The 19630-nt window shown below is 45.3% G+C and overlaps 1 protein-coding gene across 1 annotated transcript; it reads right to left on the reverse strand.

The window, feature by feature from the left end:
• Window positions 1-330: 330 nt before the first annotated feature.
• Window positions 331-18929, reverse strand: LOC131258546 (Na(+)/H(+) exchange regulatory cofactor NHE-RF2). The gene is made up of 3 exons (XM_058259884.1): window positions 18805-18929; window positions 18539-18617; window positions 331-1827 (listed from the first exon to the last, which is right to left on the reverse strand). The coding sequence occupies exon 3, from the start codon at window positions 1481-1483 to the stop codon at window positions 542-544; it is 942 nt and encodes a 313-aa protein (XP_058115867.1). The 5' UTR covers window positions 1484-1827; window positions 18539-18617; window positions 18805-18929; the 3' UTR covers window positions 331-541.
• Window positions 18930-19630: the final 701 nt, after the last annotated feature.

Consider the following 19630-nt stretch of genomic DNA (forward strand, 5'->3'; position numbering starts at 1 on the left):
CCAATGCCAAAGCGCTTCCGAAGTTATTACTGCGGACGCCACAGTGAACAATACAGGGAGTAAGCAAACAGCCGTAGTTTTCTTACAGCAAACTGTGAATTAACACCCGCTTGGTGCCACAACGTACTGTTGTTGGTCGGTAAAGCATTGCGGAAGTGCCTCTAGGAGAGAAAGGCACTGGTCAACAGGACTCGCCGACTGCCTGGTTGATTAACATCTCTAAGCGCTGAGCCTATACGTCACATTGCAAAGCCGGGTGTAAGTCTGGGGTGCGGAATAGTTCCGGTCGAGCTTCCGGTAAAGAGAAAGGGCAGGGGGAAAAAGGGCAAAACATCGCGGTATGGATAAGGCCTCCGCTGTGGTTGGTCGAGTACACTCTATCTCTAACTAAGGTGGCTTTGCTTAGTACACCCAACATAATGGTGGAGTGTTCGCTACTTTAACAGTTCGTCCTGAAGGAAAGTTAGGTGCGTGGGACAAAAACAAAAGGGTGAAACTAACGAAACTAACTAACCGTTCGGTTTCAAACGCGCCTGGTGGCTCACATTTTCTGTATGATTTCGTACTTTTTACGCAGATCGCACACTTCGCTCTTCGGGTCGTACTTCTTGCGGGCGGCGAGCTGCGCTCGCATTTCGGCCGCGGTCATCGGTAGGTTCAGCTTCTTGCCCTCCGTCGTCTTGCTCGGCTCGGTGGTACCGTTTCCGTTGGTCTGCGACGCTGGCGCCGGTTCCGTCGTTCCGTTCAGTGCCATCTTGCCCGAAACGGCCCCATCGGTGACGGTAAGGACCTTTTTCGTGTCGTCAATGATTTTCTCCATCGTGGCCGGCGGCGTCGTCGATCCGTTGCCATTGCTGCTGTGGTTGTTATTGTTGATGCTGTTGTTGTTGTTGATGGTGGCTGTCGTTCCGTTTCCACTCGTCTTGGGCGATTTGTCCTCCACAGATGCTGCTGCTACCGCTTCTTTCTTATCGTTCTTCTGACCGGTCGTTCCGTTCGCATGATGTCCATTGCTCGTACCGTTGCTGATTGTGTTGTTGTTATTATTTGCAGTTCCGTTTGTGGCTACCGGCGTCGCCGTAGCTGCCGCCGTCGCTGCAGCAGCCGATTTGGCCAGGGCAAGCTTCAGATCGTTTGCATCGGCCCGCGGGTCGATCACCAGCAGGCGCGTCTCGTTCGGCACGGCCTTGATCAGCTCCACCACCTTCTTGTGTGTTTCGGTCGTGATGTTCGTACCGTTCACCTCGATGATGCGGTCACCCTGGCGCAGGCCGGCCGATTCCGCCGGCGATGCGTCGTCCACCTTGCCGATGTACTGGCCCGGGCGTCCCTTTTCGGCGTGCAAATTAAACCCGTACCCATCGAAGTCGGGCCGCTTCACCACGTGGCAGAGACGTGCCTCGTACTTGGGCGTCCCGTTGGCCGCCATCGTGGCCGTTGCTGTCGAACCGTTCGAGGCGGTACTATTACTCTTCGACGACATTCCTATCGGTCCAGGTGTAATTTAGCTGTTCACTGCACACAGTCAGGCCACTTCACCACTAACGCCACACCACAAGAGCCTCCACCAAACAAATACACACACAAACACACACGGCTGCTAGGGCTGCTTCCAACTCGGACGAACCCGGACGGAACACGGGAACGGAATGATTGCGTCACACAACCGCTCGAGCGAATGAGTTGTACACTACTGATCGGAACTGGCGGTCACCCGCCGGCGTGCTATCTTTCCCTCTCCGCGCTTCAGCCACCTCCAGTAGACTTTCGCTGCCACTCTGGGTCGATACTATGCGCTTCTATCAGGCGGCCTGGACGTGTCGTTATCTGTAAGTGAAACCGAGAAGAATTGAAAAAAGAACCGGTCAGTAGCGCCCTTGGAAGTGGTGGTTAGTACGCATAACGCAACCGATACTTTTATATTCTCAACCCGTCCCTGCGGTGAGTAATTCTGCCAATCGGTCGAACCCTAGCACTCGTCTGTGGGGAAGGTCACAGTCCAAAGGTATTTCTTTTGTTTATCTTTTCGCCGGTTTAATTGATTATTTAGGTTTGCAGCGTAGTATACATTAAATCTAGGACAAATTCGCCACCTTTCTTTTCATATTTTAGCATCTTGTGATTTTTTTTACAAATCATTTCTTATTTTAATACTGTATCTTGTAATATTTTTCGTTGCATCTCCTCTTCTAGGTTATGTCATTTTTCACGAGACCTCAAAAAGCGCGTCTTGACTTGAGCGTGCCTATTAGCAACATTGCTTGTGACCTGCCGTAGCCGCAGCTACCTAATTGTTGGGTTACAGTCCGCCTGCCAAGGTTGCCCAAGACAGGCCCAAGACCGGTCGGTGTCCCCTCCAGTCATCGAAAACCTTCAATCCGCCGTAGTTCCCCTACATTGAATCGCAATCACAACCGTCACTTCGATTACACGCATTACGTGCGCGTTACACACGTGCCATAAAAAACATTTATTACAAAAAAAAGTAGGAATTCTTTGCCCACCAACCGGCCGCAACCTCCCGGAGACCCACCAACTCCCCTTTGAACACCACATTGAGGTGCGTGATTAGATTCGCGATGATCGCGATTCGATTTAGAAAGAATTGGGAAGGTTAAAGCCTAGAAGCTGAATGGGTGGAAAAGAAGGATTCAATGGAAAAAAAACCATAACACCAAGACGCCAACTAAAGTCAACTAAAACTGGTTCACTACTTGTTTCGAGCATGGTTCCATCCGCCTGTATTGCAAAAAAAAGCCCATATATCCGTTTAGCAACGACGGTAAGGTTTCTTTGGCCAAGTTTTTTTTTACTAAGGTTGAAATACCCACTGGTGGATGCTGCGCCACGTACCACCGGCTCCTCGTCCTCGCGTGGCCAAACGATGCCGCGCTGCAACAACGTTTCAAACGAGCCGTTGGAAGCACCAAAAGTATGGCCTTACCAACCGGCGCACTACTTGTCGGTTGCAGGTCATTGCACGCGCAATGCACCGACCGCAAGCTGGTGCTACCGTTGGCGAAGGGTCAGCAATGTAGCTGATCCACTTTTCCTCTCGCTTTTTCGCTTCCCCTTTCCACCTGGTCCGAACAAGTCTGCAATAGATAGTGGAGTAAGTAGGCTAGTTTGAAGCTTCCGGCGGCTTGGTTGTGGCGATTAAGTGAACGTCGATAGTGTACTAAAAGAGAGGCCCGCTAAAGCCACCTGACGGACGCTCTTTGGTTCGAACAGGAAACGCTGATTAGAGATTGCCCAGACACACACCTCAACCTTAAGAATGTCGGTTAAGAGATAGTTAGGGTGGACTTGCTAGTCCTCTTGCAGCATTGCAAAGGAAGGTAGAGGGTAATCCAATCAGTCGAATAAATCGCGTTGGCGAACCAGCTGGGTAGGGACCGCTCAAGTATTGGGTAGAGGGAACCCAAAGGTACAGACACACCATAGGTTCGTTTCAGGGTCGTATTGAGGATGGTAGCGGTGGAGCCCTGGCGTACGAGTGAGGTTTATAAAAACATATCTTAAGATTAATTGCCGCACAACGCGTATTGGGCAACTTTCCGCGCAAACGGAGCCTACCTCAACTCGAGAAGTACCTGCCTCGAATGTGTAGCTTGAGAAATAGTTTGCAACTCTTTCGAAGTACGTGCACTATAATTTATGCTGCGTAGTTATTTATTTTACTCAGGTGAGTTTGCAACATGTTCTCGTTTCACAAATTTAATCTAAAAAAAAAAGTATAAAACACAGTGCGCAATGTTGATTTTCGCCTTTAATCGAATATCGAACCTACACAAAAAGAAATGAATGGAACTCTTATTTAACATTCAATGAAGCATATTTCAATTCAAACCTTTAAAAAAGACATTATAATCTTTTTTGATATGAAAATACTAAAATCCTACCTAGTCGTAATGAGCGCAAAATAGATTGCGAAGAATTAAGATTAAAATTATTCTATTTTAAATGCAAATTGGTTAATGTTGCTTGCTTAATAAAGTAATTTTCAAAAATAAAAAACATTTAAAAATAGACTAAAAGACAACAACCTGCAAATAACCGCTAATCTTAAATGCACTAATGTGATGGCTTTTGCATGTATCACGTCCTAAAATAAGGTAAAATTTAAATCTCTAGCTACCTCCATTGATTTACAGTATAAATTTACTTTTCTCAAATAACTATACAATAATTTCGTTCAATTCCTATGGATTACAAACAAACTACTAAGCGACACTAAAAGGTGGGTATGCACAAAAATGCGATCACCACATTTTACCCTAACGCTCGATTGTAATTACGTAAACTGAGTTCAATATTCAAGCCCCCCAAACACCTATCGAATCTCCAATTAGAATGCACTTTGCATCGATAACGTCGGGCAGCACTCGATCGCTCACAGCCTGACCCTAAAAACCCTTTGTTTTGTTTGAATTCGTTGCATCCGAATAATAATATTAAAACCAGGTCGCACTCAGCTGCCTGCCCAACCGAAGAAGAAGCCACCCCCTCGGCTGCACATTTTCCCAATTCCATCGATCGTCGGGGGGAGGACGGACGGGGTGGGAAATCTAAATTATTCCACCCTACCCTAGGCCGATCTCGCAAAAAAGGGGGACCCGCGTGCAGGTGACTTTGGTGCGTGTGGTTCGTGAGCCGAGAGCCGACTTTGACACGCCCTGGGTTTTGACCTGGCGAAAATGTGCCATAGCTCAAGGCCTTCGGGGCGATTGGGAAGCCCACGGTTTGGATCCGGATCTCTCTTTTCCTCGCTCCCTTTTTGGGGCCGGTCGGCTCCGATGGGTGCGTGCGCATCATGTGGATGGAGATTTATTTGTTTTCATTGAACCATCCCTCCCCTTAGAGCATCGCCTTGCGAGGGTGCGAAACGAAGGGAAAGGGGGGCTGGCTGTGATCGATGGTGCTGCTGCATGCCATTATTTATGCACCGAGCCTTAATTGCCCACTACAGCATCGTCTGCTCCCAGCGCAAACCCAGGGAGAGGCACAAATGAGGGTGAAGATCGTTCACTTCCCACACCCGGTGAGTGGGTGGGAAGGCGAGGAGGAGGGGGCAAAACAAATTCAGTAAAACAGCTACCTCCCACTTGGCGAGGGTGGCAAAATTCAGGTGGTTTCAAGCAGAAAAGGGAGAGGAAACAGTACAAGCAGTCAACCACGGACGGAAAAGCGAACCATTATCTTCTTCCCAACTCCAACACCACGAAAGATGCACCCGAGCCGGTGAAGTGGACGATCGGTGAAGGTAATCGTGACAGTGTGGCAGAGTTCATGGCATATGTGCAACCCTGCAGCACCAATCACCAAACTGCAGCATCAACCCCATTGTTTGCTGGCGTTTTTCATTTCTGCCCGTGATCTACCCGTTCGGGGAATGCGCGAAAATGCACCGCAAAACGGAACTTGTACGGAACGGAGCACGAAAACAATAGACCATCGTATTTTTTGTGGGTGAGCATACTGCTCCGGTGTGTGCGTCTATTGTTTTTTCTTTGGGTGCCATGAGAGAAGTGCACAACTCCAAATCTTCGTGTGGAGCAGCTTCATCATAGGGACGTTCACAGGGGGGTCAGAAGATTAATGAGCTGATGAATCTGCAACGAAACATCGGCGCAAAAAGCTCAAAGAGTGGTGATTTATTATGCAGGTTGTTTAGGCATCTACATTTTAGGCGAACTTAATCAATTTAAATCATCTTTATGCTCATTAGTGCTTAGACTTTGTACATGTTTAGGCAAAAACATATTTGCGCTTCCTCCCATTACTTCAGTCATTTGTTACATTTCTGTCACTTGGTTTTGCTAACCAAAGACGTGAGCTGGTTTAAAGGTCCTCAATATAAATATCTTTATCAAATCACGTTCTTTTACAAAATGCACATTTATTATATATTTTAGCATTTTTTTGTATGGAATTTCGTGTACAGTAAAAATTTGTGTTGCACTAAAAAAAAGATTGTCTACAAATTTCTGTAGGTTTTACGTAGTAACAATAATCAATCGTAGCAATTTCGGGATTTTCATTAATATTAACCCAAATTTAGACTCATACATGCATTGCTGACCACTACTGTTACCCAATTGCAGCGATCAATCATTTTAAATAAGCCGTTATTGTAACCATTAAATTAAAACATAACTCACAGGTAAAGAGTAAAAACCTTAACTCTTTACCCAACCCCTTCTTTATCGAACATTGGTACCCAACTATTAAAAAACAATACCATTCAAAGCAGTAAAATAACCCATAAAACTACTGTACAAATTGTTGAGACTAATTCAAGAAACAGATTTAACGACACCGGATTTAACGAGTGAAAAATTAATGTTCTGCAACAAACCCTTCAATGGTTACACCATCATTACTGCAGATTGTATAAGTACAAACCAAAGACATAAAAATATCTACTAATAAACTGCAACAAACCGAAAGATGAACCTTCACTTCGTTCGGTTTGGCGTTTAGCAAACTGCGCTAACGAAGACGAGTGCTCACGCTGGTAAAAGTAATAGATGGATTTGTTGATAAATTATGCTACATGCTTTTCTCGCAGGCAAGGCAGGTTAATTATAGTATCGGTACAAAAGAGGCAAACGGAAAGTAAAACCCAGGTGAAGGCTCAATCTTCCGATGCAGCCGGCGTGAGCTTATGAATATGCGCTAGATAAACTAGTTTCTTTTGTTTTTCTCACCAAGGTGCATTTGTTTTTCATTGAGTTTCGTTTCGACAAGAAATTTTTAAACATTTGAATATTCTTCTTTATATTTCCTATGATGTAGTGCCCTTACAACTGCGTTTTCTTAACTGAATATTGTCTTCTTGTATCGCAAATAATCGTTTATTGGAGTGGAACATTGTTTTCTGCCATCTCTTCTTTCCGCACTTCCACGATGCTTATGAGATCGTTTCTGATAACAATCATAATTTTCACTTTTTCGTAACCCCCAACAAACGGTGGATTATTGAAAATACATTCGCCCCCTTCTTTATCCGCCGAGCCGTAAGCTCTTCACTTTCCATTACGCATGCCACATTTTGCTCATTGTACCGAAAAATCGCCAGATTCACCGATTGCATTGTAATGCATCGAGCTGTCGCCCGAACTTCGTGGGGAGATTTCGACGCCGGTGTACGATTTATCTGAAAATTCACTGTTTGCCGGTGCGAATCGAACCTCGAGAGCTCGATGGGACCGGGTTTATGCCTTACGGGCTGGGAAAGTAAACAAACGGTTTTCCAACGTATCCGCCATTCGCACCGTGTTCGAAGATTAATCCGCGCAAGCGTAAGCATTTGTTTGCGGAGCGATATTTTCCCTCGGAAAACAGTTTAATTGCGATCGCGGTGGCGCTGCACGACGAATATATCTTTCATATTGCCGGCCCCCACGGAGAAAAGCGGGGCTTTGTTAAATATTTTGTCACCGACTTGGTTAGATAACCAAGATTGCAAACTTTTGGTTTGTGTACGGATTACGATTGCTTCACGTTGCGCTAGGTTTGCTTTTACTTTCGTCGCAACGGGATGTTTTCATATTAGCCTAAGGTTGTGGGAGATTTTTCAAAATATTATTTCATCACCGGTAGTTTTAATTAAGATATCTTATGCATTTTTAAATGTTTTGGAAAATTGTTGGGAACATTTTTATTAAATTGAATGTTTTACAAATCTTTATCCTTGATCATCCTTTTTCAAAATTAAAACATACAGTTTGCACAAAAAAGTGCATTTGAAATCCTTAAATATATTGCAAATGTAGCGAAAAATGTTTTAATTGCCTTTACCTTGAAGAGTTTAATTTACTGTTGTGCTTAATTATTCTTTTGGTAAGATTCATTAATATGAATCTTTCCCTTAAGATTCATTCAGGTGGATTCATGAATCTTTAGGGATTCAAATCTTCAAACCTTAATGAATCTTACGAAAACCTTAATGAATCTTCATGAATCTTTCATGGATCTGTCACGAATCTCCACGATTCTTTCATTGGCGTGGATCATGCGATCAAAAACAAAGGGGTCCCTCTATCCATTTTGACTCTTCACTTTTCATCAGTTGATGTATTTTACGATTCATGAATTTCTCGTCAAAATATTCATGAATCTGTAAAACACAAAGAATCAGATCAAGAATTTAATTGATATGCGCAATAGAACAAATCACCAGTGGCCATGTTTTGAGATGTTTTTTTTTTGTAAAACAATAATAATTTCCCTACCAATATTAAGTACCTTCGAACCCTCGCAATTGAAAGGGTAAATAACATTCATACAACACCCAGCATCTCCATTTCCCCAAGGCTCCCTACGTTCTCGTGCGCGTGCATGATCGCGAATGATCTCACATACTTCCACAGCTTCCATGAGATCATCCAGCATTGTGGCGAGAATAAAAAAAAACCATAACCTTAAATAATGAACCATCACACAGGCATTGCCATCAAGGCCTCCCGAAGGTCATGATCATATTCTTCGGGATGATGTATGGGATGTAAAAAAAAGGAAGAATGAAATAAATGAATGAATCGATCATTCGATGGAAACGGCCAGAATAAATAAAGCTTTGTCCGTCGGTGGCACAGCATTGGCCAAATGCCATTAATATCACTGTTTTCGCGAATGTCATCCGGGAGTGGACGTTGATTCTAGATTGCAAACGAAACGGAAAAAAGAACATCCCCGTTTCCTATCACTATCACTTCAGAGATGTCCGGCTGGTGTGTGTGTGTTGGGGTGGTGATAATGTTCTAGAATCGAGATAAGCACATATGTTGCCGTGTCTCGTCCGATAATTGATGGAACACTCGAACAAGATAACAAAGAGCTCCGGGTGAGATGTGACGAAGACTAATAGTGCGACAAGTGGGTTGTGAAGTCGCAAAAGCGATCCATTGAAAACCGTTTATTATCACGTAGAAGATCCGGTGGGGATGTTTTCCCATCCGGTGGACGTTTTGGCAAACAAGTGTTAACACTTGCTGGTCGTTCACAAAAGTTGATGTCGTGTGGCGGGAGCCAAGTGAAACACAACCGGAAATGTTGCCTCTCTTTTGCCCTTTGCGGGGGTTTAGGTGAGGTAGTCGCGTTGCTTGTTATCTCTTTCCGATATCCAGTCGGGCGAACTGCAACCGTTCGCATGCAGGATGTAAATCCACTTCCATTTACCCGTCCACTGAACAGTACGTACCGGCACCGAAAACACACGGCCTCCCTTATTTTATCAGCAACAGATACATCGAACACTTGCACCGCATACCGTCCGTCGTTGTTCCGAAAGTTGTCCTCTCTGGGCTGTTTCGATTTGTTTGCACGCAAAAGAGTCACGTCTTCGCCAGGCCGCGCGGGTTCAGAAGAAAACAGCGGCATCGAGTGTTCCGCCGACCGACACGAGTCTTAGTAGCGGCAGCGAACAAGTAAACAACACCATGCAACAACCTAAACCCCCCGGGCAGGGGGGGGTATGTACGATAAAACCCAATATGGCCCGGTATGGAGAGGGACAGGGATGGACATTTTGCCGTCGACATCGAAGAGACGATAAAATTTAACGCCACTTTAACGCCTTCTTGCCTTTCCTGATGTCGAACGTCGAAGGGCACAAGATATGCTTTCTTTTGCAGCCGTTGGGTTTTCCCTTTTTTTTAACTATCAGAGGCAGCGAGTGTCAGGGAGAAAGTTACTAACAAAATTTTAAAACATATTTCATACCTACTACATCGAAACATCGATTGAAGAAAGTAGTAAGGCAACAAATCCTTTAAATATTATTAAACTTACTACTTGATGGTAGTTCATTCTTTTTATCAATGTCGCGGCATGTTTCTCTCGTAGAAGTAAATGATAAATTTGCGCGAAAGTTTGTCTTCATTAGTCGCCACAGTAGGGGTGTGTGATAAACGTTTCTCCAGCTGCTTGAGGTTTTCCCTTGGTAATGGGTTTCTATGATTCCCTCGCCCTCGTTGCCACACACATCATTAGTGGCCGTTAAATGCAAGGTTTGTTTTGCGGCGGAAACGACATTACTTCACGTCCCTGAAGTGGGGGAAATCGTATGCTGTCTCCACACAGTGAATGCATTTTTCTTCTCAAAGACAGCTGATCTGCTGTACAAATAGGATGCGTATAATTAATCCTTATTTTGGTGACAAAATTTTCCCAACCACCAACTTCACAGCGTAAAATGCATATAATTTCAACGAAGTATTTTGCCATGTGGAACCTATAAATCAAACATTGCACGTTGACAAAGCACCGTAAAAGAATGACTCACTGTCCCGGGCAGTGCTGCAAAACAGGCGCACTCCAATAAAAGACTAGACCAGTGATGTCGAACTCGTTTTAACTCGCGGGTCGCATTGCCTCCCAAAAAAAGGTTTGCTAGCCAAAATGTATGATTGATCGCATTGATGAAAATATGTTCTAATCAGTGTGGTTTTATGTTAACAATTAATCCTGTTTTACACTTTCACATTTTTTAATTTGTTGTACTCCTTATAAAATTTATAATTTCGAGTAAAAGAGAAGGTTTCTTAATCAATCGTTTTCCAAATTTTAACGAAATAAAATCAAGTTTATTTAAATAGATGATGCAGTTTAACACTATTGTGCTTTTAGTGAAGACTTTAGAAATGTAAAGGTGCATTATTACTACAGCTAACTTATTGCACCACATCTGTAATTTAATTTAAAATGCTCTTGTAGCTTATCACGTTTGTTTTCTATGAACACTATTAATTCGCTTTTCTAGAAAAATCTATTTATAACCTTTGCTCTTGTGTATCACTTTCGTATAGAAATTGTTTAAATTGACGTTCATTCAGTTCTCTTGCAATTCGCAGTTCGTGAAACGATGCACAAAAGAATATTTTGCTACTCAAACGAAAGCCAATACTCAAGGATCCACACTTGTGGTGTATTGTTTTAAAGGGGTCGCGGGCCGTATCCAATGTTCTTACGGGCCGCATGTTTGACATCCCTGGACTAGACATTAAACGAATTCCTGCGGCATCTGAGTCATCTTGCAGCGTTTTCCTACCCAGTAGGCTTATTTTTAGCTCCAGTGCAGATTGCACCACATTTGTGCAGGATGTTTTCGTAGCGTCGAGCAAAAGTAAAACAGTACCAACGGAGACCAAATCGACCAGTGATATAATTGGCCGAAGTGGGAAGCAAATAGCTACGGGTGACTAATGATAGCCTCTCCCGGTATGATCAAGTAGTGAAAGTAGTTGCAAAATCGTCACGCGAGCACTATATTCACACACTTTCAGCGCCAACCATCATTTGTACTATCGAGAGAGAGAGGGACACTAATCATCATCTGGCTTTAGTTGCGGGAAAAAGGGTGTAGAATTGGCGCTTTCCATGCAACCAGTTTTTCCTCTGCTCATCTTGAGATGCGTTTTACTTTGAAAAAGCGTTGAACACAAAAACGAGTATAAGCCAAATGCTTCAGTCCAACTGATCAAACAGACCTGGTTGCGACACCTTCTTGGATAGCATGGTAGTGTGCGTTTGGTAGCTCACGTTGTGCCGCGGTTTGGTCGTTTGGAATCGGAAAGAACATTGATAATTGATAATCCCGCCCGATCCTAACTTCATGAATATGCATTAGCTTGAATTCCTTGCTACGAATGTCAGGAACAACAGGTTAAAAAATGTTCAAGTCACTGCATAACACTCTCCGAAATTGCATATTCGCCACACTGCATTCCACTCGATCGGCCGCGGAACTGGTTTTTTCCGTTCTCCAAACCCTGACTCGAAGGTTCCTTCCTCTGCCATAGCACGAATTCCTGCGATGCACGCCATTCGTCGCTGCCATAAGGTCCGCACGAACTCCCTGAGATACAACGCTTATGACGTGAGCGCATCACGTAATCCAAACCTCCGAACGATGCCGAAGATGTGCAACGTACAGCAACGGAACACCAGCGACGGTGCGACAATGGACGCGAGCGCTTCCTCCCAAATTCCACAGCACTCTCCAACCAAGGTTGCGTGCTGCTGCCCAAGAAAAGCACGGTCGATCGTCATCATCGCCGGCGGTACCTATCAGATCTCCTGTCCACTTACTTTTATCTTCCCTGATCTTGCGATCGCCACGATTACATTCACGACACGGCGACCAGCAGCACAGAGAGGTTAGTTGGAGGCCTGAAGTCCCGCTCGAAGGTTAAGCGAGCCATCACGGGGGAACCATTTACCGCCGAGTCTACATCGGCCATCCCGAAATGGCTTGTTCATCATCACAAAGTGACGTTGCCGATGGTCCGTCAGCAGGCGATCCACATGAGGCCAATCATTTGAAGGCAGAAACTCAAAACAAAAGCAATCCTCAGCCATCCAGATGGAACCAACACACGGATGCGACGGAACCAACGTGTAAGTCAACCAAATCGAAGTTCCGCAAGTTCTAACAACCCCCCATCGTGTGCTCCACGAAGGTTGTTAGGCTTTGGGCGTCATTTCTGACTGCCTTTTGCTGTCGCAACCAGTTCCCAGGTTCCGATATACTGTGATGTCCAATTGGTTCTGTTTCGTTCTCTTCGCTTCTAAAGGTCTTCTGAATACGAATAGTATCGTCTTCGCGAAAGCTTCGTGCCTTCGTGTCCCGCAAATTATCGGGGCAGACCAATTCAGAACTGACTTGCGGCCGAACGGAACCCGGTAAAGGGTCATTTCTTCTCCCAAGCGTGACTTAAATGCGCGCACTCTTCTACCGACATTGGCCAGGGCAAAAGGTAGAACAGACCGAACAAAGGCAAGCAGAGATTGATGTAATTCTTTCCGATCGTTCCCTGTGTAGAAAAGCGTCTCTTTTTCCAACGACCGTCCTCCTCCTGTTCCCCAGAAATTGCTCAATACTTTCATATGTGTTCGTGATCTTCCTCCCTTTCGCCTGCAGGTGGTGTGCTTGCTCCTCTGGATCTTTGGGGCATCACACGGGACTTCGCTTTCGTCGTCGGTCCGAAACCGGTTCCACGGTGCTATTACCGTAGAGGATGAGTGTCTAGATATTTATTACCGTCATATACCTCGGCCACGGAACACGCCACATACACGCTCGGTCGGAAATCACATCAGCGACCACAGCCATACACTCTGCAGAACGCCAATACGGGTTACGACGGAAGGTAGTGGGACGTCGCAGCCGAAAAGGGCTCTCGTATTCCGGTACCGGAGTTCGTATCCACTTTCAGGCGATGGCAAACTATCGCGAACCAAGTCCTGTACGCTACCTGGACGGTTTTGCGCCACGATGCGCCACACGAATACATGCGCCTGCGATGTGGAAACCGTGGGTTACTACCGTGTCATTGGCTCGTAGCCCATGATCACAGCTTTTACCCTGCGTCATCTGATGCTTCCTGGGAGCAAAAAGTGGAGTAAACCTAACCCAAAGCTTCTAGAGGATCACACAGCGCCCAGCGAGGCGAGAATGCAATTTGTAGTTTGATGTTTGGTCGTTTTACCGATCCAAACGATCATCAACCCAAGCCGGAGTTCATGCTCTACGAAATTCCGTTATGGCTAATTCGAGAACATAAGTAACAGATTAAGGTTTTCTAGAGCTCATTTTTATGATCGTCAAACAAAATGCCCTTTCCGGCTAAAACGATCGCAACGTTCAGACATATGAGGTAAATTCTTCGCATCTTTGCATGGAACAATCCGAATGTTGATGGTTTTTTAACGCTTTGCACAAACGATCCTCTGGTCCTCAATAGGGTAATCTTTTGGAAGGTTCTTGTGTCTTCAAGCAAAGAGTCACAAAAGTAAAAGCAAAAGAGGTCCAAATGGATGCAGGATTTCCAACGCTTATTAGAATAAGTTGTAGAAATAAGTTCCTTGTCCTCCGCACCTTATCTCGTTGCTCAAACAGGGAACCAATTTCACTCACTTAAACCGAAAACGCACACCATTTGGAGCACTCATTGTAATCGATTTTCACTTTCACTTTTCATTTCGCAACCCCATTACTTCACCGGTCCGGTTTGTTTTTTGTTTTCTCAAACCACCAAAATGTATTTTCATTTCATCCGATCTAGCGGCCGTTCTGCAGTTTTCACTTTTTTCCAACCCAAGCAACGTTTATTCAACCAAGCGCCGCTCCTTCGGCTTCCTATCTTCGAGCCGTAACAGATTTCAAGCTCAGGCTTTTTTGGCAGCCAGCTGATCGCGCCTAATGAATTTGATCATTTATCCTCATTAGCTGTGCACACCTGATGCACACAGCCACATCCAGCGTGATCCGTGGGTGCCCCTTTCCTGCTTTGACGGGTTGATCGTATAGATATGATCGTCCGCATTGCAAATCGAAATTAAACGGAAAAATTCAAACGACCACTTGCGCCCGTTTCTTAATGGTTCCACACGTCAGGGCGGGAGGGCTCGAAAAGGAAAATGGAAAGCAGGCTGGGGCGTGGGGTGGGCGGTATTTGGAAAGATTTCTCTCTCTCGTATAAATTGTCTCATAGTGCACATCATCCGAAGGCTCACCCGTTTTCATTTTCGTTAATAAGATTACGTGTGAATACGATTTTTCCACTCGAACTAATCCGTGCCGGTTGCGATGATTTAGTGTTGTCGGGACGGTTTGAGGAACCGTGGAGTTGACTCACTGAACCATGGCCTAATAAAAGCAACCCTTTTGACTTTCTGTATTAATTGGGACTTACTAGTTTTTCTCCAAATAATTCTGAGCAGATCATTACCGTTCGAGAAATTTGAAAATAGAACTAAATTTGTGACTTTAGTGGCGTCTAAAGTTCTTCCGATCACGTGAAGCGAATTGAAATTTTCCAATAGTTCATGCCAGTCCTCGACCCTGGCGGTATGCGCCCTCGCATCCCCTGCGTGAACTTGAAAGCAGCCCGGCACGGAACTATATCTGCGGGATATAAGATCGCTCCAGCGGTCAGTGCCACGCCGTTTGGTCACCGTTGTCGTGATTGTTATGCGAGGCAATATTCTCCGCATCACTCACCAGCAGCGAACTTCCCGGTGGACCACAAACGGCCCTCACCGGCCCCTATGGACAAGCCAATAAGCCGGTGCGGTAGTGGAGGGGACACCAGCATTTTGTCCGTAGTTTGGTCACGTCTCACTCCACTCGCCCAATGTCCCCACTATTTGTTATACCTCTGATCTCCACCGTTTACTCTTCACAGCCGTTGAACCGAGATACGATTGGTTTCGTATCGAAAATAGCTTTACCCTTCCCGTCATTTAATTTGCTGATTTTTATTCATCAAGCGCCAAATCGAAACGGTTACCGCGCCAGTCGGAAGTAGTTAGATGACCTCAATTCTGACTAGAATTGAACGGACCGTCTCGATGAACACGGACATGACCGGGGACGTAACACACAGCACAATATGTTCCGCAATTGTTTGGGAAGGGCACCGTTGGGTCTGCTCTGGCCGATGTGGTCCACGATTTCAATCGTTACCGGTTACCTGGTTAGCAAAGTATTTAGTCACGACCTTGCGAATCAACCAAAAGTCAAGTCTAAGTTTCGACAATTCTAGTAATAAATATGGACATTCTAGCGAGCGTCCTCCCATCACGCTTATTGGATACGTACATCATAACAAAGTAATAAATGACTCACGACGTACAGATTATCACAAAGGTATCTAACACGTCACTTCATCGAGCTTGAGGATCCGGAAACGCGACTGATTGGTATAGTATATTTCTCATCAAAATGGATAAATCTAAAGTATGATTCATTCGATGGGTAGCATCATAATCACCATCACTAGCTGGAGGAATGTTAATACTCCGAATGGGCCTTTAAACTCCGGAAACTAAAGGAAGACTAGCAACAACCTCATTGTGACGATTTGCCTTTACGAAGAATCATTCCGATGTCTATTCTCCGACACGATCATTGGCATCACTTCCTTTCCCGGATGTTTTTGAGGTAGAATTTTCTGCTGATCATGTTTATTTTTAAAGATTGCTTTTTTTCTTTTTGTCTCGAAAAGTTAAACATCCAATTCCTCGCAAAAATTAACCCCATCACGAGGCTTCCATTTTTCCGCAAGTATCGACCTCTCCTTCTCGAACAAACCGGCCTGCTAGAGGTGACGTAACTTGATCGCCGTCATTTAATGGGTGATATTGAAAAAAAATGACAACAACTCGACACCAGCGAAAAAAGATGGAAAAAACACACCATTTGCCATGTCCGGTTGGCATGTTGAATCGCCGGCCCCGAACGGGACAAAGTACGTGCCGCTTCCCGGATAGTGTGACTCTCTTTTTATGGGATGCAGAAGAACCTAAACACACTGTAGCTACTGCTGAAACGGTAGCTGCGAAGTTCAAAGATGGATGGGAACCCAAGCGCCAATCATCGATGAGCAAATAGAGGTTCTCTGGTTCTCTGTTCACAGATGGTTGGGAATTGTGTTTGTTCGAATACAAGGCACGTATGCAAAACAGATGTTTGGGAGACGTTTGTTGAATTCTAAACATTTTTAGAATAACATTCGAATAGTTATAGTCTATCTAAAAGTATAAAAAAAAATTATAGGCATAATCAAGATTTAATTGAAGGCAGTGGAGCTTGTCTTCCAATACTTTGGTTCGATGGGATCTTTTCGCGAGCCCACAAAAGCACTCGAACTGATCCAAAATCTTCCAGCAAGTGCATGCCGAGATAGGAAAAAAGAAAATACAAAACCCGTTCAAGACCTCCCTTGCAGCGGTTTCTCATTGGCAAACGATTATGTGATCGTGGTTCGCCGGGTTTCTCCTCTCAAACGACTCCCCACAATTTCTGCGAGTGGAACGAGAAACTGGCTTTGCGTAAAGTGTTGCGTATTTTCTTCCACTGCAGGCGCCTGTGTTCGGGGGCGATTTCCTAAGACCCTCCAGGTTCGCGTTCGGTACACCCGAAACCCAAGGTGGCAAGCAGCGTAACAACCTGTCACCCGGACCAGGCACTCGGGTTGGGTGGGACTAAAGGTGACCAAATTCGCTGCCAAACGGTGAGCCGGATCGAGTGCATGCATATTGCGTCTTCCCGGGCAGCGGGTTCCAGAAAATTCGCGGCAACGAGATACCACGATACAGGAACCTTCACCATACCATGCTGACTGGGCGATCGATTGCTGGTGATTCATAAGAATAAAGTATTGTGTGATGCGCAAAACACGCACAACCTGCCTGGAGAGGAACCTGATTCTCCTTCTCGAATTCGAATTACGCGAAGTGTGCTGTTCGGAATCGAGTTTTTTTTTTATTTTCTTGTCCCTCTCCGCGGCGACACTTTGCTGTAGATTGTGAAGTTTCGCGCATTGCTGATAAATATGGATGACAACAACAAGCGCGATCTCCCGCCCTCCACGACTTCAGCTGCGGGCCTTCCTATCAAACGCCCTCCCCAGCGACACTAATTTGCACTTTGGGCAGCAGGGGTCGTGTTGAGATCAAAATCTTTCGATCGTTTCTACACCATGATTCTTCCATTTCCAACGCCTCGCAAGGGGTTACTTGGATGGCGCACACGTGATTTATCAGTCGTGGCAATGGCGACGCGATAACTTCGGAGCTCGAAAGCGATGGCCGAAATGAAATCGAAACAGAACGGCTAGCCCCCGCTGCTGATGCGTTAAAAGTTTCCCATCCAAACCGGGGAAACCGATTCCAGTTTTAAAAACAGGTGCCCCAGAAGCAGCGACTATAGTAGTCGCCGATCAAGATCTGGTGGCGCGTGGTGACCTTGTCCACCTTGAAGCCAGCGGTGTCGATGGCTCGGAGGTTTTTCGGGCAGATTTTGGGTTCGCGTGCCCGCATGTTGTGTTTCAGATCCGCATGCATATAAATAAACTTGATGTCGACGGTGGTTTGGAGATCGAAACAGGCCGATTTAGAGAAACCTGATAGTATTGTGACTCTCTCTATTTGTGTTTCGTAATCCAAATGGCCTTGAAGATTATCAGAGGCTTCAATTCAAATGTGTGTGAAATGTGTTCAGCTAGGCTGAACTTTTGTTTTAAAGAAAAGAACTTCACGTAGCGGTTGACTACATCAGCCAGCCAACAAGCCAGCTAGATATCAAGCACACTTGCGCCCTGGAATGTCTTCCTGGTGTCCAATCCCTTCAATGTAATTCGTCGCTATGTTTTTCCCCATCCGCGCCATACCATTCGAGGCGACATGACGACAGTGTGCGCAGGCAGAGTTGCTTGTGGAACGGAATTTCTGCAGAGACGCCACGCTTATAGCTCACAGTTTGGCCCATCGGTCACGTACCACCAGCCAGTGGTGCTTAGCGCCCCGGAGACTACATTCATCATACTTCTAAGCAATCGTCGCCCGGCAATTATTCTTTTACCAACCAGGCACGTACACTCCTAATGCTGAAATATCTATTAAACCATTTAGCGCTTCTGCTCCTACTGGATTGTCGAGGCCTAACTAAACGGCTCTATACGTTCATCTCTTAGCCTATTTCGCGTCGTTAGCTAAAAACTAGAGAGACTATAAATTGAACCGTTCTTACCTCTGAGATCTACTGATAAGGTGTTACCAAATATATTCTCGTACGGCACACCGCGTTAAATACGTTTCACCACGGATAACTGCAAAGAAAATATGCTAGCCTTAGTCTAGATCTTCATCAAAAATCTATTTCGTAGGTGCAAGTGTAGAAGATCTTGAAGGTAATCTTTTTTAGATGGTTCTCTTTAAATATTCACATCAAAGAAAAGGGTAAAACTTCACCACACCCTATAGCACAGAGAAAGGATCAAACGCACTGATCTTTACCGATTGGATAAACTGTGTACTTTAGTTGCCAGCCAGTCGTGTTCCGCTGGCCGTGGCCGGAACGAACGAAAACTTCTTCTCCTCCTATCTGCCTCTGCTTCTACTCCTTGTTCCTTCCCTTCCTGGCTACCTGCGGGAAGGCAATGTTATATACGGTCGTGGTTTTATCTTCCAGGTTGCCTCGAAGGATGGGAAGCAAAAAGGAAGCAGAAGGAACCCGGTCGCACAAGATCGCGGACGCCCAAGAAGAAAGAAAACAAGAACTTCGCAGCTTTCGGTACTCCCAACAGGAAAGGGCCTGCAAACCCGCCACAGACACAAACGTAGGAAAAACTCACTCTCCCGATGCAAACCAACACTTTTTATTTTCACCGTGAACTGCAGGCCGCGACGCAGTTCACCTCCAGGTACGCGACACAAGGCAAAAAGAAACACAACGGCCGGGACAAACTAGCTCCGTACGACTTCACTCGATACCTGTCACAGCAAGACTGGCGTGGTGGGTCGTCCGAAAGGCCCACCAGAGCCGTCACCTGCGCGCCGCGAGATCGAGAAATGTCCGACTCACGTTTTCCGCTCGATACGCGTGTTTTGATCGCGCGTATAACGCTGAGACGGTCGGAGAGAACGGTCCGCGGATGCTTACATTTTTGTTGCCACTTTGCATAAAATCATCGATCGATGGGGTTGGTGGGATCCTTCAGTATTGTGGCTTACAAAAGAAAACTTTGTTTTCTCAAAATATCAAAACATAAGCATAAAAATGTTTTGTTCAAAATGAACTAAATCTAATTCCGAACACGGTAGGATCATACACATAGTGTTG

This window comes from Anopheles coustani, chromosome 3 (assembly GCF_943734705.1).
Source record: "Anopheles coustani chromosome 3, idAnoCousDA_361_x.2, whole genome shotgun sequence".
NCBI classification, from domain to species: Eukaryota; Metazoa; Arthropoda; class Insecta; order Diptera; family Culicidae; genus Anopheles; species Anopheles coustani.